Genomic DNA, 27,580 nt, shown 5'->3' with positions numbered 1-27,580 from the left:
TGGGCTCCAGGCCCGGGCTTCTCTGCAGCTGATAGGTTGGTCACCCTGAGTCCGCTGCTTCATCTGGGGCTCAGCGCCCCTCTAGAGATGGAGGGTCACTCTGCAGCGTTGGGGAAGAGGTGTCCTGCTCCAGGCAGGAAAGGGGACAAGGTCAGTGGAGGCCACAGGTCCTGGGGCCTGGCAGGAGAGGCCGGGCACCCCCTGGGGGCAGCACGCTGTCCTAGTGGGCAGGGGCGGGTCGGCAGGGTCCCGCCCCGTCCCTCGGGTGCCCGCCGGCTTTCCTGTGCACGTGGGTGTGGGTGTGAGGCCGAAACCTGGCCGGGCTTGAAGGCAGAGTCCGTAAGCCCAGCCTTCCTCTCACTGCGGCTGCGACTAGCGCATCCCGGTGTGGCCTTTCTGGGTGAGCGGCGTTTCACCGGCCACCAGGAGCCATCGTGTCCTCGGGGACCCTTGGCCTTCCCGGGTGTGCGGCCCCCTGCCTGCTGGCTCCTTCTCGGGCGGGCCTCGGTGGCCCTCTGTAAGCTCGGTGCCCCTGGGCCTGCGCTCGGGGCCGCCAGGAGGGCCGTGGCGTCACCTGCCCGGCTGGCCTCGAGCCCCCAGCCCGCCCTCAGTCCGAGGCTCTGGCTTTCTCAGCCCTAACCCCACTTCATTCCCTCTCCCGGCTCGTCTAGAACCCCCTTTGCCTGTGTGCTCTCAGAGGCAGGGGCACCGGCAGTGCTAAGCGTGGGTATCCTGCATGCTTTTCAGCCAACCCTTTAGGGTCTGAGCTGCACCTGTGACCCTTAGATGAGCTGGCGCAGAACTTCAACTTGGGGATCCTGTGTTCCTCACTCGTCCTCGTGTTCCCTTAGAGAGACAGCCGCAGGCGGCCTTGGGGAACTGGGCAGAGCCCCCTATGGGGTCACAGGCCGGCGTGCTGTTGCCTTTCGGGGTCTGCTCAGCTGGGTCCTGGGTTTTAACGCAAGCCGTCAGACCAGTCGGTGCCCAGAGAGGCCCTGTGACGGGCACCGCTTCGCCAGCGTGACAGGGGGAGCCTGGGAAGCAGCCTCACGCTCTGCTCTTTGGTGGGACAGTCCTGCGGGAGCCGGAACCGCTGGATGGAGCCCCTTTGAAGACCCGCGTGCGGGGCCCTTGCCCTGTGGTCCCGCTTGTGGCCACACCTGCTCATCGCAGAGTCACTGAAGTTCCTTGCTGACTCCATGGCCGGCCTTTGAACCTCCAGGAAGGCACCTGGCTTCCTGGGTGGGCCTGCCGGTGGTGCTGGTGAAGCCGGTTTGGGGATACCGTCCCGAGGTGTACCTGGGGCTGCCGTGGAACTAGGGAGCGTGGGACGCCAGGGCGAGGGTGGGCGGGAGGTGAGCCCACCCCATCCCCCAACACCTACCCCACCCATCCCCCACCCATCCCCCATCCCCTACCCCACCCCCAGGAGATGCCCGTGGGGTCTCCCAGAGGGTGGGCCTTATGACTGGATCCCTGTCTCCCAGAGGGTGGGCCTTATGACTGGATCCCTGCCCTCTAGTGCTCAGGCCCTGTGCTTTCTGACCTGTGTGTTCTTTTAACGTCACTTCCTTTCCTCCGCCCCGCAAGGTCTCTGGGTGGGGGGGTGCTGCTGGGGGTCCCACCTGCATGTCTTCAGATGCCACCCGACAGGGACTTTTCGGGGAGGTGCTGCCCGCTCCTGTGTGCGCACGCCGATCCCGGAGGCGGAGGGGCAGGGTGGGCGAGCCTGGGGCATCCCGGCACCAAGAGTGGGCCGCCCAGCCACCAGGCACAGGACGTCCTGAGCTGGGGACAGGCAGAGCGGGGCCAGCTGGTGGCAGGAGGACATGGAGGGTGTGGAGACCGAGTTCCAAGATACGGCTGCGTGTGTCACTTAGAAACAAGGAACTTCTGTTTGTTTGTTTTGTTGTTTTAATTGAAGTCTAGTTGATTTACAAACTTGTGTGCACTTCAGGCGTACGGCAAAGTGATTCCGTTACGCATATCTATATTCTTTTTCAGGTTCTTTTCCATTAAAGTTTATTACAAGATATTGAGTATACTTCCTCGTGCTATACAGTAGGTCCTCGTCGTTTATCTATTTTACGTGTAGTGAAACAAGGAACTTTATTTACCTAGAATTATAAAATTATTTTATTTTGAAAAATTCCAAACCTACAGAAAAGCGCAAGAACAGTGCCAGGACGCGCACTCGCCCGGTGATGTCCTTGACATCTGCCCTTGTCGTCCCATCCACCCCTTCAGCCCTTTCACCTGCTGAGGGCTGGGTTTTGTTTGCTTCTCAGGTGACAATGACGTGATTCAGGAGCCAGGCCATTGTTCTGCAGAACCCAGAGCCAGTTAGGTCCTGGGTTCTGCGTGGGTGGGCCTTGAGTCAGCACAGCCAGAGCCCGCGGGGTGGGGCCGCAGAGGGGAGCTGGATCCATGGTCACCTACAAAGGTTTCTGCAAGCTCAGTACTGACTGCCACCCCAAGTTACTGCCACCTGTGGGGGGCAGTGGGGGTTGAGGTTTCATCGGCAGAGCCCCAAGGGCAGGGGGGCTGCCAGCCTCCCCACAGACCGGGGGTCTCAGCTCCGTCCAGCTGTGTTGGTGACCACGGGAGCTCATCAGCAAATCCAGCCCCTTCGTTTTACAGATGAGGAGACCGAGGCCAGAGGCCGAGGGTCGTCGGCGGGGGCTGGGGGGGCATCTCCTTTCCTGCTCAGAGCCTGTGTTGGGTCCTCCGACTTTGCCGCCCAAGGTTCAGCTGCAGCCTCATCTTTCCAGGCTGGGACTTGCTGTCCAGGAGGGTGTGCGGGGGCCGGGGTCGCGTGCGCAGAGGGCCCCAGGTCCAGGGAAGAGGCCACAGCCCCTCTCTGAGCCACCACATGGGGGGCAGACGTGGGGTCCTTGTGGGCGACGTCAGGTAGAGGGTCTGTGCTCCGCCCACCTCCTTCAGCGCCACATCTGTTGCCGGGCGACGCTCCCATCTTCCCCACGGAGCTGCTCCCTCCCCGGAAGGACATCTGGAAACGCTCCTGTCCTTTGGGGGGGGGGGGCGGCCCTTTCCCCACCTTCCACGCTGCTGATCTGGAGAGCCGCTGACGCCACCCAGCACCATCGCAGCCCCGATCTCTGCCGTCTGACCCTGCTGCCCCTTCCACGGGCCTGCAGATCTCCCCTCGGCGCGAGGTGGGCTGTGACCGTGGCCCAGGCCAAGGGCACCCTCGCCTCAGGAAGCTGGTGCTGCTGCTTGCTGGGTGGGGCTGTTGACGGGAGCATTCCCGGGGGGGCCAAGCCCCCTTCTGCCAGGAACCCGGGGCAGAGGTGGGGGCCTGGGCCCCCTACCTGCTTTTCTTGTCGTCTCTTGGAAGCGGCTTTTCGGGTTTTGGTTTTCTGTGGATTGGTTGTTGCGGGAGAGAACACAGTGCAGGGGAATGCGGATCCCTGAGATCCCTGCCCAGAGATACGCATGGGCCTCGCCTGCCTTCAGGCCCATAGAAACTCACATGCACTTTCAAACAGGATCAGAGCGTCTGACTATTCAGATACAGTATGTCATGACCATTTTTGCCCACACCCCCTATATTTCTGCCTTATTTTTGTAAAACTGTTTTGGGGTGATTCATTGCACCTAAATGCTACAACTTTTTGGGCTAATTTCTCTTTGATGGACATTTGGACACAGATTTCCTGTGTCTTTAAGAAACTACCAGGTGATGGCAGGTTACAAGGCAGGTGGCATCCTGGTGAGTGCCTGGCTTGGGTCTGGAGTCCCACCTTGTGCCTTCCCTGCTCTAGCCTGCAAGCTTCCCTTCCCGGGGGCCTCCCCAGACAGAACCTAGTGGGGTGGGGGCAGGGGAGGTCTCCCGCGAGCCGGCAGGGATGGGCCTGGGGTCCCCGGTGGGCGGGGTCCTGCCGGAAACCCGCCTGTCCTTTGGGGGGGGGGGGCGGCCCTTTCCCCACCTTCCACGCTGCTGATCTGGAGAGCCGCTGACGCCACCCAGCACCATCGCAGCCCCGATCTCTGCCGTCTGACCCTGCTGCCCCTTCCACGGGCCTGCAGATCTCCCCTCGGCGCGAGGTGGGCTGTGACCGTGGCCCAGGCCAAGGGCACCCTCGCCTCAGGAAGCTGGTGCTGCTGCTTGCTGGGTGGGGCTGTTGACGGGAGCATTCCCGGGGGGGCCAAGCCCCCTTCTGCCAGGAACCCGGGGCAGAGGTGGGGGCCTGGGCCCCCTACCTGCTTTTCTTGTCGTCTCTTGGAAGCGGCTTTTCGGGTTTTGGTTTTCTGTGGATTGGTTGTTGCGGGAGAGAACACAGTGCAGGGGAATGCGGATCCCTGAGATCCCTGCCCAGAGATACGCATGGGCCTCGCCTGCCTTCAGGCCCATAGAAACTCACATGCACTTTCAAACAGGATCAGAGCGTCTGACTATTCAGATACAGTATGTCATGACCATTTTTGCCCACACCCCCTATATTTCTGCCTTATTTTTGTAAAACTGTTTTGGGGTGATTCATTGCACCTAAATGCTACAACTTTTTGGGCTAATTTCTCTTTGATGGACATTTGGACACAGATTTCCTGTGTCTTTAAGAAACTACCAGGTGATGGCAGGTTACAAGGCAGGTGGCATCCTGGTGAGTGCCTGGCTTGGGTCTGGAGTCCCACCTTGTGCCTTCCCTGCTCTAGCCTGCAAGCTTCCCTTCCCGGGGGCCTCCCCAGACAGAACCTAGTGGGGTGGGGGCAGGGGAGGTCTCCCGCGAGCCGGCAGGGATGGGCCTGGGGTCCCCGGTGGGCGGGGTCCTGTCGCAGAGCCCTGGCGGGTGACTTGCGGCTACGCGGTTGTGTCCGTTGTGGACCCGGCGCCCTGCTAACCGTGGCTCCCTTCAGCTGGAAGCGCTTCCCTAGACGAAGCGCTGCTCGGTGAGCCTCAGTCAGGCAAGGGGGAGGGGAGGGGAGACCAGATCTCGGCCGGGGTGGACAGTCCCACTCTCGGGGTGAGGGGGACAGTGAGGGCGGAGAGGGGGACAGTTGCGGGCAGGGCGATGGCCATGCGGGCGGGGTCAAGGGGGACAGACCGGCCAGAGGCCCGCTGGGGGCAGCGGAGGAGCAGGCTGTGCAGGAACCGAAAGCCAGCCGCTGGGGGCGGGGCGGCACTGGGGGTCCCGGGGCGCGGGCAGCGTCCTCAGCGGAAGGAGCCCCGCCCCGGCCCTCGGAGCGCAAACTTTTCCAGGGCTCGCGGGGAAGCCAGGTGCGGTCACGTGGGGCGGGGCGGGGCGGGGGCGGACCGCGCTGACCCCGCCCCTGAGCCCTAGTCCGGCCTCGTCGGCGGGAGCGGGCGGAGCTGCGCCGGGGCGTTCGGAGTGGCCGGGTCGCCAGGCGAGCCATGCCCACCAACTTCACCGTGGTGCCTGTGGAGGCGCGGGCGGACGGCGGCCAGGATGAGGGTCCCGAGCAGACCGAGGCGCCGGGCCCCCCCGAGGGCGGTGAGCCCAACTGCCCGAGCCCGGGTGAGCGCAGCCGCACCTGCCCGCGGGACAAAGGCGGAGGCCGGGCTGCGCGGGGCTGGCGGCTGGTGGGAAGGAGAGGGGAGGGGAGGGAGGGAGGGGAGGGGAGGGAGTGAGGGGAGGGAAGGGAGGATCGGGAGGAGGGGGCGGCCCTGGAGGGAGGGGGTGGGGTGGGAGGAGGGGAGGAGGGGGAGGAGGAGGGAGGCCGCGGCGGAGGGGGTGGCATGGGTGGCAGGGAGGGGAGGGCGACCCGGGCCCGGGACGTCGCCCGAGGAAGGGGTGTGGGGCTGTTCTCCGCCCCCCCTCCCCCTGATTCCCGGCCCGCGCCTTCCTCTCGCTCACTCCTTACTAGTTTCCACCGCTTTGCCTGCTTGTGTGGCTCCCGTCTCACCGCCCCCCACTCCTGCCTGCCGAGCCCCCTCTCCAGGCTTAGTGGTGGAGGCGCTGGGCGAGGGCCTCAGGGGCGGTGGGCCCTCCTCTGCTGCGCCCCCATGGCCCTCCCCCCGGGGCCCAGGAAGCACCTTTCTCCCACTCGGGGTGGGCCCCTGGGGAGGTGTGAGACGCCCTGGGTAGCTACGGAGACCGAGGAGGGGCTCTTCCTCCGAGAGTTGCCAGGCCCCCCAGGCCCGGTGACCCGGTGGGGCCCCCGCCCGAGGTCAGGCTCCTCGGGACAGGAGCGCCTGGCTGCTTCCTTCCCAGTCACCTCCGCTTTGCTGTCTCTGCTCTTGGGCGGTGGGGCAAAGGGCCGCCAGTCAGGTAAGCCCGCTGACGGGGACAGGCCCGCGCTCTGTGGGGTCTTGAGCAGGAAGGACTGCAGGTCCCTGCCGGGGCGGGGGAGGGGAGCTGTACTCAGGCTGAGGGTCCTCCTTGCCCACTTCGCTTCTGGAATCCGGAGGTCTCTGGCACTTTCACTTTCTCTTGGTGCGGGGGCATCCCCAGGCCTGTTCCTCCATCATCTGGGCTCCAGGCCCGGGCTTCTCTGCAGCTGATAGGTTGGTCACCCTGAGTCCGCTGCTTCATCTGGGGCTCAGCGCCCCTCTAGAGATGGAGGGTCACTCTGCAGCGTTGGGGAAGAGGTGTCCTGCTCCAGGCAGGAAAGGGGACAAGGTCAGTGGAGGCCACAGGTCCTGGGGCCTGGCAGGAGAGGCCGGGCACCCCCTGGGGGCAGCACGCTGTCCTAGTGGGCAGGGGCGGGTCGGCAGGGTCCCGCCCCGTCCCTCGGGTGCCCGCCGGCTTTCCTGTGCACGTGGGTGTGGGTGTGAGGCCGAAACCTGGCCGGGCTTGAAGGCAGAGTCCGTAAGCCCAGCCTTCCTCTCACTGCGGCTGCGACTAGCGCATCCCGGTGTGGCCTTTCTGGGTGAGCGGCGTTTCACCGGCCACCAGGAGCCATCGTGTCCTCGGGGACCCTTGGCCTTCCCGGGTGTGCGGCCCCCTGCCTGCTGGCTCCTTCTCGGGCGGGCCTCGGTGGCCCTCTGTAAGCTCGGTGCCCCTGGGCCTGCGCTCGGGGCCGCCAGGAGGGCCGTGGCGTCACCTGCCCGGCTGGCCTCGAGCCCCCAGCCCGCCCTCAGTCCGAGGCTCTGGCTTTCTCAGCCCTAACCCCACTTCATTCCCTCTCCCGGCTCGTCTAGAACCCCCTTTGCCTGTGTGCTCTCAGAGGCAGGGGCACCGGCAGTGCTAAGCGTGGGTATCCTGCATGCTTTTCAGCCAACCCTTTAGGGTCTGAGCTGCACCTGTGACCCTTAGATGAGCTGGCGCAGAACTTCAACTTGGGGATCCTGTGTTCCTCACTCGTCCTCGTGTTCCCTTAGAGAGACAGCCGCAGGCGGCCTTGGGGAACTGGGCAGAGCCCCCTATGGGGTCACAGGCCGGCGTGCTGTTGCCTTTCGGGGTCTGCTCAGCTGGGTCCTGGGTTTTAACGCAAGCCGTCAGACCAGTCGGTGCCCAGAGAGGCCCTGTGACGGGCACCGCTTCGCCAGCGTGACAGGGGGAGCCTGGGAAGCAGCCTCACGCTCTGCTCTTTGGTGGGACAGTCCTGCGGGAGCCGGAACCGCTGGATGGAGCCCCTTTGAAGACCCGCGTGCGGGGCCCTTGCCCTGTGGTCCCGCTTGTGGCCACACCTGCTCATCGCAGAGTCACTGAAGTTCCTTGCTGACTCCATGGCCGGCCTTTGAACCTCCAGGAAGGCACCTGGCTTCCTGGGTGGGCCTGCCGGTGGTGCTGGTGAAGCCGGTTTGGGGATACCGTCCCGAGGTGTACCTGGGGCTGCCGTGGAACTAGGGAGCGTGGGACGCCAGGGCGAGGGTGGGCGGGAGGTGAGGAGGGGCCGGCGCTCACGTCTGCAGGCCCACCGGGCTGACCCGGAGCTTGGTGGGACCAGCCTTGGTGTGCCCGGCCTGAGGCCGAGGGCCTAGTCGGTGAGCCCGTGACACAGGGCAGCCGCCTGGGCTGCCTTTGGTCCCTGTGTCCAGGCTGGGCCTGCCGGGGAGCCCTGTTGTCAGCCTGTGTAGCCGGGGCCCGTTTCCTGGTCGTCGGAGGCTCCGGGCCTTCGTCAGGGTGCGGTGGCCAGTACCAAGTGTTGACCTTGAACTGCCCCTGCTGTCTTGACCTTGGCTGCGTCCCGTCGGCAGGCGCACAGTTGGTGCTTTAGAGCCGGGAAGGCGGCCTGCGGGCGGTGAGGTGGGGGTCCACGTGCACCCAGAGGGGTGGCCCTGACCCCGTTGCCCTCCACGGCAGGGCCCGGGGCTGGGCCCGGAGGGCCACTGTCCCTGCCCGTCTCCTGCCCGTTCCTCCCGGAGCCGCGGTGAGCCCGTGACACAGGGCAGCCGCCTGGGCTGCCTTTGGTCCCTGTGTCCAGGCTGGGCCTGCCGGGGAGCCCTGTTGTCAGCCTGTGTAGCCGGGGCCCGTTTCCTGGTCGTCGGAGGCTCCGGGCCTTCGTCAGGGTGCGGTGGCCAGTACCAAGTGTTGACCTTGAACTGCCCCTGCTGTCTTGACCTTGGCTGCGTCCCGTCGGCAGGCGCACAGTTGGTGCTTTAGAGCCGGGAAGGCGGCCTGCGGGCGGTGAGGTGGGGGTCCACGTGCACCCAGAGGGGTGGCCCTGACCCCGTTGCCCTCCACGGCAGGGCCCGGGGCTGGGCCCGGAGGGCCACTGTCCCTGCCCGTCTCCTGCCCGTTCCTCCCGGAGCCGCCCGCAGCTCTGTTGGGGCTTCCTCTTCCTTTCTTGTTCCTCTTTTGGGATTCCTTTCCCGTGGTTTCATGCTCTGCCACTCAGGTCCTGTGGGTCACCCGGGGGTCTTCTCTTGCCCCCTGTGAAGGGGACCCGCGCCCCAGCCACTGACCCAGGCAGCTCTGGGAGCATCACCTTTGTCCTGCGGGGCTCACGGGCCACAGGGAGCAGGCTGTGTGCCGATGCGTGCGCCCCCGCCGCCCTCGAGGGTCTGCTGCCGCTGGGGTGGCCACAGCACAAAGCCGCGGCCCTGGGCGTTGGGACGTGAGTGCGGCCGGAGAGTGGGCCCGAGACAAAGCCTCGAGGTTCTGTCCTGCTGGGCCGAGGCCGTGGAGCGCCGGGTCCAGGAAGGAAGGGATGCGTCATGCTGGCGCGGGGGACGTCTGAGCAGGAAGGGCAGGCGGCGCAGGCTGTCCGAAGGGCTGACCCCTGAAAATCGGTTGAACCTCATCCACCGAGGGAAGAGTGGACGGTGCCGTGTGTCTCCCAGTCCCCCGGGGCCCCAGGGCGAGAAAGGGTCCCCCATTCTCCAACAGCGCACAGGGCATCGCCAACCAGCGGGCTCCGCCAAGTGCTGGAGCAGCAGGGAATTCCACTGCCCCCCAGCCCCCAAGAGGCACCGGGCAGAGAGGCAGTTAACACGCCCCAGGACGCTGGGCGCAGTGGCCCCTCCCCACGCAAGCCCTGCTGGCCCCTGGGGCCCTCTCCTTGCCTAGCAGAGGGCCCAGCCAAGCCCACGGCTCCACTCTGCCAGGGGCAGCCCAGGACACACACACCAGGCAGCCCTCCCGCCACCCCCAGACGCGCGCGCGCGCACACGCACGCGCACACGCCCACACGCACACGGCAGGACAGCCCCACCCCAGCCGGCTCCGTGCCGCCCTTCCATGGACTCCCCCTGGGCCAGCTCAGCGCCCCACGGCGTCAGACCCTGACTCATTGCCCCGAGGTGCCTGTCTCAGGCCGGGCTCACCCCATCCCATCCCGGGAGCTGCAGAATTTCTGGGGACAGGCTGCTGCTGGCCCTTGTTGCCATCGGACAGGCTGAATCTTGCCGGTCCCCTCGTGCGGCCAGGCCCACGAGGGGACCGGGACAGCCTCAGGCCCGAGTGCCCACGTCACTGGAGGTGGCTACACGAGCAGAGGGTCTGTCTGCAGGGCCAGCCGCTCCGCGCTTGAGGCCACAGCCACCTTATGAACGGAGGCAGGTGGGTTCACCTGGGCAGAGCAGCTCCCAGTGACAGGGGGCCCCCACCGCACAGAGAGCCTGCAGCTCAGAGGCCCCCTGGCCGGACGGTCACACGGCCAGGGCATCAGAACCAGAACGGCCCCGCAGCCCATGGTCTCCGCGTGGACCCCGTTATTTTCAAATAATTGATCCCACGTGTCCCCTGCTTGGAGGTGGGGGCAGCGGGCTTACTCTCCGCTTGGTGGGGGGGATTCTCGCGGGGCCTTTGGAGGAGGGGCGTGCCTAGAGAAGGTGAGGGGCCTCGTGTGGGCCCAGAGCCAGTCAGGGCCAAGGTCACCCAGGGTCTTGATTTACTGCAGCTCAGGGCATCACAGACGGAGCAGGGGGCAGCCGGGATGGCCAGAGGCGTCTGCCAGGTCGGACCCAGTAGGCGAGGGGGCTGTCCTCACTTCCCTGCCCCCGGGGAACCGGGCCATGGAGGGAGGCCTCTGCTCAGCAGGCCTGTGGCCACGGTCCTGAGCAGACGTGAGCAGGTCCTGGCACCTGACTGGGTTGGCCCGGGCTCCTGCCCTGGGCGATGGGTGCCCTTGGGCCGAGGGTTCCTTCCCAGGGCCATTGGCCTTGGGGCACAGCAGCGGGACTGTGGTCGTGCTCGGGGCGGAAATTGGAGGCACAGGCGGATGGGAAGACGGTGCCGCTGGCTGGTCTCTGGGGGTCTCCCGTTCCCCCCAGAGGGCTGCGCGTTGCTGGGCGCGCGAGGCTGGAGGGCAGAGGCCGCTGTTTGGCGTGTCAACTGCCGTGCGCGCAGCCAGCTGCTTTTTGGGGGCGTCCCTCTCGTCGTCACCTTGCAGCAGCGCTGCTTGCGGGGAGCAGGCATCTGCAAGCAGCTCTGGGAGTGTGAGGCCGGCCAGGGTGACGGTCTGGGGCCGCCCGGGCTCCCGCGGGTGGCTGCCGTGGGCTCCCTTCTGGGGGACCCTGGGGCAGTGCCGCCCGGCACAGAGAGCAGAGCACAAAGGGTTATACCTTTCTTTTACCAGAAAGAGGGAACTCCCTCTTCAGAGCAGAGGTCTGGTCTGTGCAGATAAGCCTGCAGCTTCAGCAAGACCAGCCGAAGAATGAGGCGCCCTGGCCCCCCAATCCATGGCCGCTCCTCCATCTGTGGCCCCTGGCGCCGTGTCGGCCCTGGAGCCCCGTGCCGGGAGCGCTGGTGAGGGGCCCCGTCCAGGAGCCCCTGTGGCTGGGGCGTGGGGGTTTGCAGGGCCCTGCTCCTGGCCGGGAAGGGGGTGAATTGTCGGTGCCAGGTCTTGCCTGGGGCCTTGTGCGTGTGCGTGGCCTCCGGCAAGGCCCTGGGGCCCTGGGCTGGGTTTGTTTCCTCTTTCTTTCCTCGGTTGGTTTCTCTTTGAGAACACAATCGGGGAGGGGGTGGAAGTTCTGTTTCTGAGCTTCCTGAGGCTGGGCTGGGCCCTGCGGCCAGCTGTGAGTTCCCTGCGCTCTCGGGCAGGATCCCTGGCTCCGTGTGCCCGTGGCGCTGGGGTCTCTGCTGGGTGCTGGGCTCCTGGGCCTGCGTTTACTACTTGCAGCCAGAACTGCTTCCCGTCTAACCAGCCTGCAGCCGCCCTGCAGCCGAGCCTGTCTGGGCGTCCGCGAGGTCAGCATGTGCTGTGGCCTGGTGCCGTCAGCGAGGCAGGGGCACCCCACGAGTCCACGTGAGCGGGACGTCCCCCCAGGGTGATGGGGAGGCCGTGTGCGGGCCCCGCGCCGTCCTGGGGGCTCTCCTTGTGCCTGCCTCCCTCTCCTGGAGCCGGCCTGTCCCAGAGGTGGCCGTGTCCTGGGCCCCGTCTGGTCACAGCGCCCACGGGTCAGGCCTGGGTTCTCAGGGAGGCTCTAGGGACGGTCACTGGGGAGGGATCCTGTGGAGCCGCAATCAGAGTAGAGAAGCGCCAGATGGTTCTTGGGTTTCCTCTTCCCTCTGATGGAGCGTCTTGACCACAGCCAGACAGGAGCCTGAGTCGGTAACGGGAGCCGCCCCGGGAGGTTGGTGGGGCTCCCGGCTGCCCACCTCCCGCCTTGCCCCCGCCTGGGCCGGCCCTGCCGTCCTGAGCCCTTCCCCCGCCCCCAGGCTGGGGTCACGACTGCCAGTCCCCGAGCGGGGAGAGGTCAGATCAGCTGCAGACACCGAGGGGTGGCGGGGAGCCGGGTCCCCGCGTCCACCGGAGGCCCACGCTGCCTGGGAGGGAGCACGTCCGGCCTGGGAGGGCAGGTCTTTTGGACGGGCGGGAAGTCCCTGAAGCACTCACTTTTCTGGAGAAGCAGCTCACAGCTGTGCTCCCCAGCTGTGCCCCGTGTGCGTATGTGTGCCTGCACACGCGTGTTAACGTGTGCGGCTGGCTGGTTCCGCTGTGTTCGTGCCTCTTAGTAGCCGAGAATCCCGGTACTTTCCTTGTTGTCTCGACTGTGCGAGTGTCAGGTTTAAGGAGAAGGTGCCAGAGCTGGTGTCTTTGGCCCGACTGCTGGGCCGAGGCCCTCGGTTGGAGCAGCGAACGCCGGGGCGGTGGCCGTGGCCTTGCTCCGGGTTGAAGGGCGGCTGTGTCGCTCCAGTGCCCGGAGCCTTCCTGAGTCCTTGTCTGTGAGCGCCCCAGGAGAACCCTCACCTCGGGCTGCGGGGTGGTGGGGGCAGCTTAGCGGGGGCAGGGGGCACACCTGGGCCAGGTAGGCTCTTTCCCCTCGGCTGCGCTGCCTGCTTCTGGTTTCGGCTTGGACCTGGTGTCACGGGGAGCGCTGGTGGCAGGGTGCTCCCAGAAGTGAGGGCTGTGTCGTTTCAGGAAGGCCTCGCAGAGGTGCTGTGATCCGGCTCTGCCCACCTCTCCAAGCGGACACCCGCCACGCCCCGCCAGGTGCTGGGTTCCAGATGCCAGGCGCACGTGCACAGCACTCTCGGGTAGGGCGGAGCCGGCCTGCCGCCACCCACGTGCCTGTGGTCCGTGGGCCTGGACGGTGCTGCTTCTGGCCCCAGGCAGCGGGGTCTGTGCTTGGTGGGGGCAGCTGGGGGCCGGGCGCACAGGGTCACCTGGCGAGGCCCTTGGGAGGTGGCATGTCTGGGCGTCTGGGCCTCCAGCCGGCAAGGTGCCCCCGCAGGCCACGCCTGAGGGTTGGGCAAGGGCCCATGGAGGTCCGAGGGGCAGGGGCGCATCCACCTCCTGCCCTCTCGGCTCTCGCCTGTGGGCAGGTGCTTCTCGCTCCAGAGGCCTGGGTGGGAGGGCCAGGCAGCCCTCCAGGAGAGGACGTTGGGAGGTGCCCCGGCAAGGGGCCGCGTCCAGCTGGCCAGGCTGTGGGTGGTTCCTGTCCTGTTAGTGTTTCCTCTGTCTTCGCCAGAGACCGGGTTTCTGTCTTAGCCAGAAACTTGCTGTGAAAGCACGGGAGCTCTCGGCCTCAAGCATTTCCTTTTTTTCTGGCTTGAACGCAGAACGGTTTCTTCTCAGGCTGTGCCCCTCGGGGAGTCCACTGGCCCAGGTGGCCAGGCCGCTGGATTTCAGATCCAGCATTGATCCTGGCTGCAAAGCACGGAAGGCAGGGGGCAAGGGCCAGAGGGCATTAGTTAACCCTGAGGGTGGTGGAACCTAAAAACTCCGTTCCAGTGCTCCACCAATTGGAAGAGGATCCAGCCTCGGGGGCCAGCCAGTCGGACACACCGTTAGGTTGGCAGGCGGGACTGTTCTGCTGGAGGTGGCCCCGCGGCCCCAGGGGAGGACTTTGGGCCGTCCACTGCCCGTGCCTCGGTGCAGGCCCGGCCCAGCTGACCCTCGGGAACGCCTCTGGCTCTGAGCCTCAGACGTCACTCTCTGCTCCTCCCCTGGGAGCTCTTCCTGAAGAGAAAGAGACGGTGGTAGAAATCCCAAACGCTGGCCCGGGGGTTATAGCGGGGGGAGGACAGTGCTGGCGCACTGGGACGGGGAGGGCTTGTGCGCAGAGGTTGCAGCGGGGCTGGCGGCGGCTGTGACCGGAGACGGAGGACGCTGCGCTCGGCACCCTCAGCGGGGATGGGGCTCTGACCCGGTATCCACGGCAGACCACTGGGTCCGGGCCTGCCGGGCTCCGCTTTGCCCCTGAGCTGGCGCCCCCGTCCCGCCTGCCTCTCTGGCCTGGGCCGTCCCCTCCCGCCCCGAAGGCCCCGCTGCGTTCGCTCGGGGATGAGGACGCACGCTCCTCTCCTGGTGGCTTCCTGTTCCCGCCCCCTCGTCCAGAGCACCGGGTCCCACGCTGTCCCTGGTGACCACCACGTTTACTCAGGTCCGGGTTAAGTTTGCATTTCGTGGAGCCAGAAACCGGGCATCAAAACGGATGTGGGAGAAGCAGATCGAGGACGGGTGGAAAGAGCAGAGGCCGTCTCGGCGGGGGGCCGTGTGTCTCCGAGGGCCGGGCACGCGGGCTGGTGGAGGCTACTGTGCTCTGAGCCGCTCCAGGCCTGCACCGGATGGGGAGGGTCCGCTTGGATGTGTGGCCGGCGCTTGCGGGCGCGGGGGCTTCTCAGGACGCCCGTGATGACACAAGACACACGGCCTCACGCGAAGCTCGCTGCTGCCTCCCCTCACGGGGAGGAGGAGGGATGCCCTGCCCACTTCTCCCCTTCGTGGCCACGGTTGCTCCCTGGGCCTTGGGCTCTCACTGCCAGGCACCCGCTGTCCCGCCCGTTTCTGGGGGCGCTCCTCGGTGGTCTTGGGCCGAGGCTGGTCTGCAGCTCTGGGTCCTGGGCCTGGTCTGGTCCGGCCTTGCTGGCCAGTTATCCTGGGAGCCCCGGCCAGGAGGCCGCCCCAGCCTCTTGGGGTGGTGGGCTTGGTGTGCCGTGTTCAAAAGGTGCTGCAGGTTACTGGAACTTTCTTTAGAACCTGGAGGGGGACCAGCAGGTGAGTGGACACTAAGGCCTGGCTGGGCCGCGCTGGGAGTCACCCCTGAAGCACTGGCTCCCTGGGCTCCTTGGGCCTGGCGAGCGCGGGGGGGCGCCAGGAGCACGGGAGGGGGCTTTAAACAGACCACTCCTAGGCCGTGACGGTGTCTCAGAGCGTCCTAGTTTTTGTGATCTGGACGGTTCTGAGGGGTGCTGGCCAGGTGTGTTGCAGGTGCCCTCGACTGGCATCTGTCTGCTGGTTTTCTCGCGGCTCGGCGGGGTGTGGGTTTAACGGCAGGCCCTGGAGGGAACGTGAATTCTCGCCGGCACGCAAGGTGCCACCGTCACCGGGGCTCAGCACCGGGGCGCCCTTCAGGTTCTGCCGTGAAGCCCCTCTTTTCCGCTTTCCGTACTTCATCTGTGGGAAACGCGTCAGCAGGTGCAGCACCCCCCCCCCCCGGCCTTTGGAACGAGTGGATCCTGGCTTTGTGGGCGCCTCCTTTTCAGCCAGAGCCCCGGTACCGCTCTGTCCTCCTACTCGGCCTGCCGCGACTTGGCGGGGGGGGGGGGCGGGGGGGGGCGGGGGCGGAGGGGTTGCCCGCGCTGCGGGGGGGCCGGTAAATATACCTTTTAAAGGCTTAACAAGCTTAGTTATGGCACATGGCTGCCGCGTCCTGGAAAAGCAGAACTCGGGTGTGAGTGCGCGTCGGCGGCCCGGAGCTGGTGGTGCAGCCACCGGGACTTGGCGGGGGGGGGGCGGGGGGGGGCGGGGGCGGAGGGGTTGCCCGCGCTGCGGGGGGGCCGGTAAATATACCTTTTAAAGGCTTAACAAGCTTAGTTATGGCACATGGCTGCCGCGTCCTGGAAAAGCAGAACTCGGGTGTGAGTGCGCGTCGGCGGCCCGGAGCTGGTGGTGCAGCCAGAGGCCAAGGGCCGCGAACAGCGCGGCCGGCGCTCGGGCCGTGGGGTGCCTGCCCGCGGCTCCCGGGGTGTTGGACCTCACCAGCTGTGTGTGAGCAGGGTGGGCGTCCCCTGCCCCAGGCTCCGGACTCTCTGGCGGGCAGCTCTGCGCGCGCGGGCGCCGCCCTCCTGACGCCAGCGCGCGGGGCGGTGCTGTGGGCGTGTCCTGCGTGTTCGTCAGCTGTTTCTGTGCGTCACCCCCAGTTCCCCCCGGGCACCTTCGGCCCCTCTTCCCTGGTGCCGCGTCCGCAGCGTGGCCGTTCTCGGCGTCCCCAGCGCACGGGCACCCCCGCCGGTTGGACGTGTCCTGGCCACGGTGTCCCGTGGTGAGGAGTGCGATGAGATTCTTAGCCTTGTTGGTTCCACGGGGGTTTACTGGCCGAAGGATCCTTGTTTTAAAACCGAATCAGCCCCTTTCCTCGGTGACGAGAGGGGTGAGTCACGTGCGAGGTGGCTGGTCCCTGAGGGACCCTCCGGCCTGGCAGGGCCTCCCCGCCCAATTCCCCCACCCCGGGCTGGACACTCGGGGCCCGGGGGTCCCGGGCTTGCGGAGGCTGTGACCTTGGACCGCGTCAGGCTGTGATCTCTGCGCGGTGAGCCCCACCGGCGGCCCCTGCCGCGTGAAACGAGCAGGCCGAAAGCCCCGCCTGTGCGCCAGGCGGGGAGCCAGCTCTGGTGGCGGTGGGGCGGTGTTAATCGCGTGGCCTCCAGGCCGTTTCTGTGACTACACATCTGACGGCCCAGCCCGGCCCGTCCGTTAGAGCAGGTGAACGAGGCCCCGAGCGCTCCTGCCCGGAGACAGCAGCTGTGGGTCCTGCCCTCCCGGCCGGCGTGGCCCAGGACACCTGACCGGCGGGGGGCCCCTCCCACACGGCCCGGCAGCCACCGCTGCGCAGCGAGGGCGCCCGGTGACCTCGGGGCTGTGTGCCCGGCGGGGGCACCACGGGGGACCCGCCCCAGGAGGACGGAGGCGGCGGGGCCGGTGAGGCGGGCCCTGCGGCCCCGGATCCGCTCTGCTCGGGCTTGTCCTGGGTCCTCACTGTCGTGAACCAGCAGAGTACGCAGCAGGCGCAAGCCCAGGGGAGCGGCCTCCTCCCCGAAACGTGGGGGGAGGGGCTCAGCCAGAGGAGGAGCCCTGCCCTTCAGAGCCGCTACCGGGCCTGGCAGGGTCGTGCCGGGTGCCATCAGAGTCCCGGTGGGTGGAGGCGGGAGGGCTGTCCACCCAGAGCCCGAGGCCTTCAGAGCCCCCAGCGTGTACCAAGGGCTCAGGCCCCGGGAGGGTTTGTACCAGTTTCCTTGGTGAAGACTTGAGTTGTAACCTGCCCTTCCCTTGAAAAGTAAAAACTGAGATTTGAGTGTTCTCCAGCGGTGAAAGCAATCGGGAATTTTAAGGCTCACCCGGGTAGCTTGTGACGCTTTTGCATTTTGTGGGATGGGATCGCAGGTGTGTCCCTCAGGTAGAAGCGTTTGGTCTTTAACCAGGAGTCTTGGCTCCAGCAGGTTGAGGAGGAGATGGCTGCCTGAGGCTCCTGCGTGAGCCTCTTCTTTCCGCTGGGTCCCCCAGCGCTTCGGCAAGCACGCCCGAGGGCTGTCTTCTCAGAAATGAAGGGAAACGTGTTCTCGTTAAAGGATTAGCGATTAAGACGGTGGTTTACGACGGATAAGGACACTCCCTGCTGGCCAAGGAGACTCCCTGCTGGCCGTAACCTCTGGTGTGGGCGGTGTGGCCCCCGAACCAGGGGCTCGGGGGGTCGGGGGGGATTTACGGAGATGCCGGGGCGTGTGTTGCTCTCCCTCCTGTGCGTTTTGTGTGCGTTCCCCATTCTCTGTGCTCGCTCTGTGTGTTAATTCTGGTTATCAGCAGCGAGATGGAAGACCAGAGCCTCCCGGCCTGACAGCCCGGTCCTGGCCGTCCCCGGGCTTCCTGTGCACACGTGCCAGCACACGTGTCCCCACGGGGCGGCCATCCTGGCCCTTGTGGGGCGTTCACGGCACCGTTGCCCCCTTGCCGGTCTCCACGGTCGTCCTGTGTGTAAATAAGCCGCTAACGTCCGCCCGCCTGGAATCAGTCGATCCTGGCGGTCTCCCTGGCCCCTCGCCCAGGCACCTCTCCCCCATTCTGCCCCTTTCCAATCCTCTGTCCCGGGCCACCCCCCAGCCCTCGTCACGGCGGATGGGCCAGCTGTCTCAGCTCCTGTTTGAGGTCGTGGTCTCACTTTCCCAGCCACCAGGAGCATCAGATGCTCCAAGAAAGATGTTGTCTCTGTGGATTGAACGTGGTTGCAGGCGCCCACCCGCCCCGTGCCCGGTGGGCATTCAGACAGGCCCTCCAGAGCCCCCTGGGCCAGGCTGCGCTTCCCGGGCGGGGGCGGCAGGGCCACCTGGGCAGCCGGGCCTGAGCTGAGTGGAGGCCCTGTCGCTGGTGGCCGCCTCTCCCTGGACGAGAAACACGAGACCTGGGAGCCACGAATTTGTCCACGGTTGGGGCAGAGGGGGAACCCAACACCCCTCCCGGGGTGGCCGGCACCCTGGCCTGCGTGGCTGAAGCCTGTTGCCCGGGACGGAGCCGACCTGCGTGTCCTCCAGAGTCTGGGCTGCAGAGAGCTCTTTGCAGCTTCCGTTTACACCAGAAACCCAGTCGGAAACGCTTGTCGCTCATTACCAGAAACAGGATCGTTACCACCAGGAAGATAGAGTCATTATTACCCGGAAGAGGATGCTGAGCGGGAGCCCGCTGGAAGCAGGACGGAGGGAGAGAGGCTGGCGCTCCCTGGAGGCTCCTGCACAGCAGGGGGAGGGCGCTCCGGAGGGATTTCCTTTTTTTTTTTTTTTTTTTTTCTTGCGGTACGCGGGCCTCTCACCGCTGCGGCCTCTCCCGCTGCGGAGCACAGGCTCCGGACGCGCAGGCTCAGCGGCCACGGCTCGCGGGCCCAGCCGCTCCGCGGCACGTGGGATCTTCCCGGACCGGGGCACGAACCCGCGTCCCCCGCATCGGCAGGCGGACTCCCAACCACTGCGCCACCAGGGAAGCCCAGGAGTGATTTCTTGTTTAATTGGATGTGGTGGTAGTTTTTAAGCTTTGTTTTGACCCAGCTTCAGAACTCTGACTTCAGAAAACTTTCAGGGGCACAGGATCATGCGTCACCTGCCTGAGCACTGGTCCCACCTGCCTCATGTCTCCCCCTGCCCCTTTTCACACGTTCCTTCCTGATTGCTGAGAGCAGGCAGCAGGTGCGGTGCCCTTTGTGTGTCCCTAAAACGAGCATGTTTTCTCTCACGATCCCTGTAGTACGGTCACCAAAATCAGGACGTCTTCATTGACTGAAGTCTCTTATTCAGATTTCACTGTCAGCCCAGTAATGTCCTTTATGGAAAGAATCGGGCTGCTTCCATCTTCTTCCTCTTTCCAGAACGTTCCGGAGCCGGCCCGTGTCCTCCGAGGCCTCTGAAGAGGGCCGGTCCCTCCTTTGGTTTGCTTCAAGCTCCTCGTGCTGGAGTCCGGGGACCCAGGCAGTCATGTCCTCTCCTGGGTGTCGGTCAGCCTGCGGCCCTCGTGTTCACCTTGACCCTTGGTTCGGTGGGTGGTCGGCTCCGCCTGGCACTGCCCCTGCCCCATGGTGCTGAGCAGGTGGCTCGTGGGGCCCTGGGGGGGGTCCTTGCCCCGTCCCCTCCAGGTGTCGCCCCTGGTCCCGGCACCTGCTGGTGGTTCCTGCACCAAGCGGTTCCCCGGCCACTGGCTTCCTCGGGCCTCCTCTGCCCCCGAGCTGGTCACTGGGGCTCGGCAGTGAGGGGCAAAGGGTCTGTCCGGCAGGAGGGCAGGGCTCTGCCTGCCATGCAGCCTCCGCAGGCTGGACCCTGGGGACCTTCCGGGGAGGGGTCTGGGAGGCCTTGGTGGGTGGGCGTGGGTCTGTGGATTTCGGGGGGACTGGACAGCTGAGTGGGGGGTGAGGGCCGATGCCTGGACCCCGGTGGCTCCCGAATTTGTGTCCGTCGCGAGGGGCAGGCACGGAAGTTCACGGGGGTTGGGCTGTGGGCTCCCCTTCCCTGCGCGTCTGGGGATTCGGGGGATGCCAGCCGGCAGTCGGGCGTCACCCCTGCCGGGACCTGGTGAGCAGGTGATTCCCGCTGAGGTCCTGCTCCGGCTTGGCCCAGGGCCCCTGGGGGCCTGAGAGAAGCCAGTGTTTTGGAGCGCCTTTTCCCGGTGTCCTCACTCGGTCCTTCTGATACAGGGTCACATCACGCGTGGAAGGCCTGTGGGTGGGGCTGACGTGCAGGTGGGCCCAGGGAGGGGTGCCCGCGTCTCCGAGCTCACCCCACGTCCCTGCTGGCGGCCTCGGGGATGGCATTGCTCCTGGTCCGGTGGGATGGGGCAGGGGTGGGAATCTGAGCAACGCCATCAGGGCTTTTCTCTCCGCTTTGAAGTGGGAGCACGTGGTAAGGCTCACGTTTCAGGATCTGGGAGGAGCTCCCAGGGTGAGTCGGGGCTGACCCTTCGCTCCTCTGCGGCCTGGCCACGCCGAGGGCCTTGATATACTCTAGCTGGGGACGGCGGGTCAGGGCTTCCTGACAGAAGCAGCGGTGGAGACAGCAGGGCCGCGGTGGGCCGCCTGCCGGCCGTGCGCCTGCGTGTGGGCTCCGTGACACTCCCCGTGGGGGCTGTGCTCTGAGCTGATGGGGTCACCAGTGAGGCCTCCGTAATCCACCAGGATTGGGGGAATTGAAAACCTGAAGCTACCGTCAGAACAAGGCGGCGAACCTCTGTGCCGCCTGGTACAAGTGCCGGTCCCCACCCCGTCCCCGCCGTGGACAGTCACAGGCCAGCCTGTCCGGATCTGCTGCTCTTGAGCTGTTTGTCCCGCGGGACCCAGAAGGGCCGGGGTGGGACTTGAGGTTCCTGGACCCAGCGGGGGCCCCCTTTGGCGTTCTCTCTACCTGGTCCCTCGCCCCCTGACAGATAACTCAGAAAAGTCCGAGGCACGCAGAGAAGCGCCTGGTGGGGCCCCCTCCTCCAGTTCCCCCGTGGCCTCCTTTAATTCCTTTCACATCTGACCGAGCCCTTCCCCACAGGAGATGGAAACCCCGGGGAAAACAGCCCGTTCATCGGCAGCGTGGAGGTGGACGGGGAGAGAGCCTTCGAAAGGAAGAGCATGGCGCTCTTTGAGGTAGGTGACCACCACCCACTCTCCCTTCAGAGCCGAGGCGGCAGTGCCCGCGAGAGAAGACCCCAGCCTAACGTGCCCCGGGGTCCGGGCAGAGGCCTCGGAGCCCCGCGCAGAGGTCTCGGAGCCCCGCGCAGGGGCTGGATCTGGGCCGTCCGGGGAGCCCCGGGGCCCTGAGCCCTGACCGCCGACCCACTGGGCACGTGGAGCCGGAGACCCGCTGGGAGGTGGGTCTGGTCGGTCCGGGGCGTCTCGGGGTGGGGGGGTCGCTAACTCCACGTCTCGGCCCCAAACAGGAGGAGATGGACAGCAACCCCATGGTGTCCTCGCTGCTCAACAAGCTGGCCAACTACACCAACCTGAGCCAGGGCGTGGTGGAGCACGAAGAGGCCGAGGACAGCCGGCGGCGCCTGGCCAGGGTGCCCAGCCCCGCCCCGCCCCGCCCCAGGGCCTCCCCCACGCCCCGGATCCCCTGGACCCCCTCCCCCCGCTGCGTTTCTCAGTCACGGGGCCTGTCCTGCTGCCACCTTCCTGGGAGCCTTATTTCTGAGGGTTTGTCTCCGGGAGCCTCTCCTAAGATGCGCCCAGCTCTCTGAGGATTCTGTGCAGAGACCTTGGGGGGGTTCCGTAAGCCCAGCCTGCTGAGCTGCGCGCAGCGCGTGGGGCAGATCGGGACCCGGGCGGGCAGCTCCTGGCCTCTGTCCCCAGGGGACCCGGGCGCCGGTGCCAGAGGCGGACGCAGGCCGCCCGTGACCCTCAGCACAACCGTTGTGTGGCCAGGTGGGCGGGTTTGGCGGAGTGACCCGGCCGCCCCAGCCCCGAGCACGGGTCCCGGGGGACGGTGGCAGCGGCCCTTGTCCGTCTGATCAAGGGGCACAGAGGTGGGGGCTCGGTCCCCCAAAAGTGCCTTCCGCAGCCTCTGGGCGCCTCTAGTATCTTGGGCCTCGTAACCGGCCAGGTTGATCCTTCAAAGCTGTCTCTTATGGGAGTGCTGGGGGCCCCGTCACGGCCTTTCAGGACGACTCAGGGTCATCTCGCCGCTGCACGGGGACAGGGGCCGGGCCTGAGGCGGGGCCAGGCGGGTGGGGGCCCCGCGCCCGTGACACTGGAGGGTTTGCTTCTGGTTTCACAGTCCTTGAGGCCAGAGGCAGGGGCCGGAGCTGCTCTCAGCTTGCGTGGCCCTCCTCATCCTTCTCCACCGTTCTGCGCCTGGGGTCAGGAACCGTCACGCTTTCATCATCCGCAAACAGGACACGGGTCCGCGGTGGGGCGGGGGGCTGCCCCGGACGCTGGCGCTCAGGGCCCAGGCGTGAAAAGCCAGCCGCCGGGTGCTGTCCAGGCCTCAGGCCGAGTCTGCCCAAGGCTTCTACCCACCTCGTCGCTCCGCAGGCACCCCCTTGGGTTACTTCCGCGCGCTCTCTGCTCCATGCCAGCCCCACGCCAGCTCTCTCGGTGCGGGCGTTCCTGTGGGTCGACCTTCCATTCTCACCCTGAGAAGCCCCCCGGCTTCCTTTGAGGGGGGTCAGCCTTTCGGCCCAGCAAGCGGGCTGGGCCACGTCTCCCCAGCCTCCACAGGACGCCTCGTTTCAGGCAGCCTGGCCCCTTTCACAGGAAATGTTTTCAAAGCAGATCTTTCCAGCTTTTTTCCCTTTTATTCACCTAAGTTTAAGCAGCTTCCCCCATTAAACATCCTCTTGTCTTTTTAGTCAGGTGTCCCCAAATCCCGACCGTGACGCTGCTGTCACGCTGGCCGGCGGGCAGGACGGGCTGGCCCCCGGCCTTGTTCCCGAGCTTTCCTCCGGGCAGGTTTGCTCGGCTGTAATCTGTCTGGGGTTACGGAAGACGTTTCTGTCCGGCACCCTCCTGCAGTCACCCCACGGCGGGGCGACCCTCTCCAGGCCGCATCTGGTCGGCCGTGCTGCGGGGCCTTCGGGAAGGGGGTGACTCACAGGTGGCATGTCCTCTCTGAGCTCTTGCTGGGTCCCCTCCCCTCGCTGGTCGCTTCCTCCAGGTGGGTCAAGACAGGGCAGATTTCTGTCTGGACTTGGTGCTTCTGCGCCCTTTGTAGCTTAGGGAATAGTGGCCAGTCCCTAACCCTTCCTTCCTTCCTTCCGGCCTCTCATTTCCCCTCACTTCGCGGTCTCCTGAGGACCTGGGCTGCAGTCGCTTCGGACAGAGCCCAGATCAGCTTGCTCCTCATCTTTTCTCTAGCTTCCCCACCTTCCCGCTGTGCCCCTGATGGAGGAGGGCCGAGCCCTTCTCACCCCTCTCCGCCCCGGGACAGTGACGTGGTTTTGCCCCCGCCCCCCGACTCCTGGGCAGTGAGGGTGTTGCCAAAATCTTGGCCTCTGTACACCAGTGCTGAATAGAGATACGGAGACAGAGCTTTGGAGGAAAGAGAAAGAGTAGCCTGCTTTCTTTGCCAGGCAAAGAGGGAACACAGCGGGTTAGCGCCTCAGAAACTGTGCCCGCCCTGCAGGGGCTAGTCTTACAGTGGTCGAGGAGCAGGGCGTGGTCAGCTCGAGGGCAGTTCTCGGATTGGCTGGCGTCAAGGTGAAGTTTCAAGCAACCTCAGCCTTCTGGTTTCAGCCGGTCTGGGGTCTGTGTGCTTGTGGCCAGCAGGTTCCATCTGGTGGGCGTCTGCTTCCTGCAGAAACAACTTAGGAAGGTGTGTCAGGCCTTTATCTGTATGTTTCAGGGAACTGGGAGTTCGTGGTTCTGAGATGCGGCAGAATTATAGTCTGAATTACTACCGGTTCTCCAGGCCAACAGCTATTCTTTGTTTCTATTGATACATCTTCACGTTTCCCAACCATTAACTCTTTTTTTTTTTTTTTTTTTTTTTTTTTTTTTTTTTTTTGCGGTACGCGGGCCTCTCACTGTTGTGGCCCCTCCCGTTGCGGAGCACAGGCTCCGGACGCGCAGGCTCAGTGGCCACGGCTCACGGGCCCAGCCGCTCCGCGGCACGTGGGATCCTCCCGGACCGGAGCACGAACCCGCGTCCCCCGCATCGGCACGCGGACTCTCAACCGCTGCGCCACCAGGGAAGCCCCATCCCAATCATTCCCTCTTGAGTCAGCATTTTACTTGCAAAGACAAGGACGCGGGGCTTGTACGCGGTTTCAAGGGGTCCTACTCTGGGTTCTCTGCAAGCCCTGGCCTCGCTTCAGCTGTTTTCCACGTAACTGAAGCTGTGGCCTTTGCTGGTCCTCCTTTGTCTTCCTGTCCCCGACCTCTTCACAGTCGCTGGGACCCACGGTGTGGACTCGGCTCCCGGCGGGGGCAGGGGGGCTCTGGGGGAGCCGCCGCCGGCCCTGGAACCTGCTCCGCTCTCTTCCAGAGCCCCCGCATGGGCACCTTCATCGGCGTCTACCTGCCCTGCCTGCAGAACATCCTGGGCGTCATCCTCTTCCTGCGCCTCACGTGGATCGTGGGGGCGGCCGGCGTGCTGGAGTCCTTCCTCATCGTGGCCGTGTGCTGCACCTGCGTGAGTGGGGCAGGGGCAGCTGGACGCCGGCGCCTTCCGGGCTCCCCGGCCCCGAGGGCACCCCTCACCTGTGCTGGCGCCAGCGCGGGTCAGCACCCGGCTGCTGACGGGCCAGGGGCAGCCTCGTGGCCCGCCTCCCGGAAGCCAGGCGTCAGCGTCCACCGGCGGCCACCGCTCGCGGCCACCCCGTCCTGCATTTAGACCAGGTCCCCTGCCCACCGGTGACACGTTCAGCCCTGCACCCGGCTCACCGGGCCCTCCTCCACGTGGCCTCGGAACCCACGTCCCCGTCTGCCTTAGCGGCCCGGGAGCCCTTTCTCGCGACAGCTTGTTGTGCCTGGTTCGACCCCTAAGTGGCCCTCAGCACCTGCCCCCCTGCTCCCTCCTCACCTGTCTCCACTGCTGTTACGAGGAGGGTGATTCAGCTGCTCTGAGGCCCCCAAGTGCCGCCTGCCTGAAAGAATCAAACGATGCAGATGAGCCAGAGTCCCCTCGACCCCAGTCTGCTGCCCTGCCTGTCCCCCAGCTGCGTCCCCCGGCCGCCCTGGGCCTCCTCTGTGTCCTCAGCCTTCCCGGTCCTGTGGTGTCGTGCTTGAAAGTCTTGCCTGAAGGTTCTTGCTGTTCTGCATGTGCTGCTCTCACTCATGAGCCTGGAAGTATCTTTGGAGTAATCACCCCGCCTCCCCCCCAGTAAAAGCCCATGAAAAGCAGGATACAGAGCAGGGCCTTTGTTAAGCTGGAATGTCCCTGGCAGGAGCCAGTCAGGTGGGCACTGAGGCTGCAGGCCTCCCGGGGGCTGTTTCTTCCGGTCCTCGGGTTGTGGAGTAACTGCTCCCCACCCTCAGGTGTGGCGCTTTCCCGGGCAGCGGGCGAGAGGGCCCGCCCTGGACCCGCTCTGGCAGTGCCCCAGCCCCGTGGGGTGGGCGGCCCGGGGGCACCTAGGTGGGGCCTACGGGGGGTGCCCTGCATCCCGGCAGGAAGCGGGCGCCCACCGGAAGCAGGAGGCGGTCCTGAGTCGGGTGTTTCCTGGGGCCTCACAGGAGCTCAGCTTTGGGGGTTAAGTGGCAGAGAGCGGGGCTGCGGTCCTGAGCGTCCTGGCGCCCGGTTACCCAGCAGCCCTCCGAGGTCAGGAGGCGGGAGTCGGCGGGCGCTGCCCCGGGCCTGGTGCCGTCCGCCTCCCGGGGTGGCTCTTGCAAATGCTCTTTCTTCTGAAAGGCGGCCGTCTTTCTGCAGACAATGCTGACCGCAATCTCCATGAGCGCAGTCGCGACCAACGGCGTGGTCCCAGGTAAGGGCGCCGCGGGGGGTGACCGAGCGGGCCCCGCCGTGGACGGCGGTGCACGTGCCGCCTCGTGTGACGTTCACCCCTCACCCCGGGCGGCCTCACGGGCGGCAGAAGGCGAGTCCCAGCGCGGACACGCCCTCACCGCCCGCAGGATGGATCCCCACATCTGGAGGGGCGGACGTCCCCGTGCGCGGCCAGGCCCTTCCCTTCCAGAGGCCCCGCCTGCACGTCACGTGCAGGTGGGCGTGCCCCCCACCGAGGGCACAGGGGGCTTTTCTAAGGCCAGGGTGGGGTGCCCCCCTGCGGCTCGTCCCCCGGAGCCTGCCCGTGCACTTGGGGCCCCCGAGACACTGGGGTTCTCCTCAGGGGGACTCTACGTAAATGCCTCCGGGGATTTTCTTGTCACGTTTACGCTGCCCACTGCTTCCTCTTCGGGGGGGGGGGGGCTGCGCCCTGAGATGGCCTCCAGGTGCCCAGTGTCACGCATGGTCCCTGGTCAGTGTCCAAGTGGCGTCTCAGCCGACTGACGGGACGACCAGGGACGGGCTGGCGAGGCTGTGGGTGTCACTCTGTCTGTAGGCGTGACACGCAAAGGATGACTAAAGAGCCCTTGGTTTTTTACACCTCCTTGGGCGAAGGTTGAGTCGAGGTGTCGGGTGCGCACTGCTTCCTCTGCGGGGGGGGGGGGGGCTGCGCCCTGAGATGGCCTCCAGGTGCCCAGTGTCACGCATGGTCCCTGGTCAGTGTCCAAGTGGCGTCTCAGCCGACTGACGGGACGACCAGGGACGGGCTGGCGAGGCTGTGGGTGTCACTCTGTCTGTAGGCGTGACACGCAAAGGATGACTAAAGAGCCCTTGGTTTTTTACACCTCCTTGGGCGAAGGTTGAGTCGAGGTGTCGGGTGTGACGTCAGCCGCACGCTTTCTACGGGCACGGCTGTCGGGGTCCAGACTCCTGACCGTGACTCGACCTCATTTCGTCACAGCTTCCAAAGACAGCCGCCAGCAGGGGGAGGGTGCCGGTGGACGCGGGCGCGTGTCCCCCCGCTTGCGGCGGGGCTCCGCGTTCCGCGGACGAGCCCGTCTGCCCCGGGAGGTCTGTGTTCACGGTCAGCGGCAGGTCCGTAACCCGCCGCTTCCCGTTTGGCGTATTTGCAGCGGGCGGCTCCTACTACATGATATCGCGGTCTCTGGGGCCGGAGTTCGGGGGCGCCGTGGGCCTCTGCTTCTACCTGGGCACCACGTTCGCGGGGGCCATGTACATTTTGGGGACCATTGAGATTTTTTTGGTAAGTGCCATGTTTCGGGCGGGTTCCCTTGTCCAGGCCGCAGACGCGCGACCTGGGGGCCTGTCCCAGAGCCTCCACGCCGGAGGCTCACGGGGAAGGGGGAGCCGGGGGCCGAGCCCCCTCAGAGAGGGCCCCTTGGGAGGTGCAGGGCCGCGCCTGGCCCCGCGCCCCCGTGTGGTCGTCCTGGGGAGGGGTGGGTGGCCCTTCTGACCTCGCTTTGCCCTGCAGACCTACATCTCCCCCAGCGCGGCCATCGTGCAGGCCGAGGGGCCGGGCGGCGAGGCCACAGCCATGCTGCACAACATGCGCGTGTACGGGACCTGCACGCTGGCCCTCATGGCCGCGGTGGTCTTCGTGGGGGTCAAGTACGTCAACAAGTTGGCCCTCGTGTTCCTGGCCTGCGTGGTGCTGTCCATCCTTGCCATCTACGCCGGCGTCGTCAAGACCGCCTTCGACCCACCCGACATCCCGTGAGTCCTCCACCCGCTCCGGGCCGGCTTCCTGGCCCAGTCTGTGGCTCGGGCCTTAACCACTGACCACGTGGGCCGGGCTGGGCGTGGCGCCCTCTGTCCGCAGATGTCCCTGCCCTGGCCGGGTCGAGGGTGAGCAGGTC

General features: G+C 66.1%; 1 protein-coding gene across 6 annotated transcripts in view; it reads left to right on the top strand.

Moving 5' to 3' along the window:
- The first annotated feature begins 5,343 nt into the window (after positions 1-5,343).
- Positions 5,344-27,580, top strand: part of SLC12A7 (solute carrier family 12 member 7) — a 47,342-nt gene continuing 25,105 nt past the window's right edge. For 4 of the 6 annotated variants that reach the window (XR_003680855.2, XM_028492785.2, XM_028492784.2 and 1 more), the window contains exons 1-7: positions 5,344-5,498; positions 20,817-20,911; positions 21,205-21,327; positions 24,249-24,395; positions 25,611-25,683; positions 26,837-26,967; positions 27,196-27,437. Coding sequence is in view for 5 of the 6 variants with exons in the window: in XM_028492785.2 (XP_028348586.1) it covers positions 5,375-5,498; positions 20,817-20,911; positions 21,205-21,327; positions 24,249-24,395; positions 25,611-25,683; positions 26,837-26,967; positions 27,196-27,437 (935 nt within the window). In the remaining variant the exon portion in view is untranslated. The remainder of the gene's footprint in view (positions 5,499-20,816; positions 20,912-21,204; positions 21,328-24,248; positions 24,396-25,610; positions 25,684-26,836; positions 26,968-27,195; positions 27,438-27,580) is intronic. The other 2 variants (XM_024121089.3, XM_024121092.3) reach the window with 1 other exon arrangement.

The sequence above is a fragment of the Physeter macrocephalus genome, chromosome 8 (assembly GCF_002837175.3).
Source record: "Physeter macrocephalus isolate SW-GA chromosome 8, ASM283717v5, whole genome shotgun sequence".
Taxonomy (NCBI): Eukaryota; Metazoa; Chordata; class Mammalia; order Artiodactyla; family Physeteridae; genus Physeter; species Physeter macrocephalus.
Note: the sequence above shows the minus strand (reverse complement) of the source record. Positions and strands in the feature narration are given on the sequence as shown.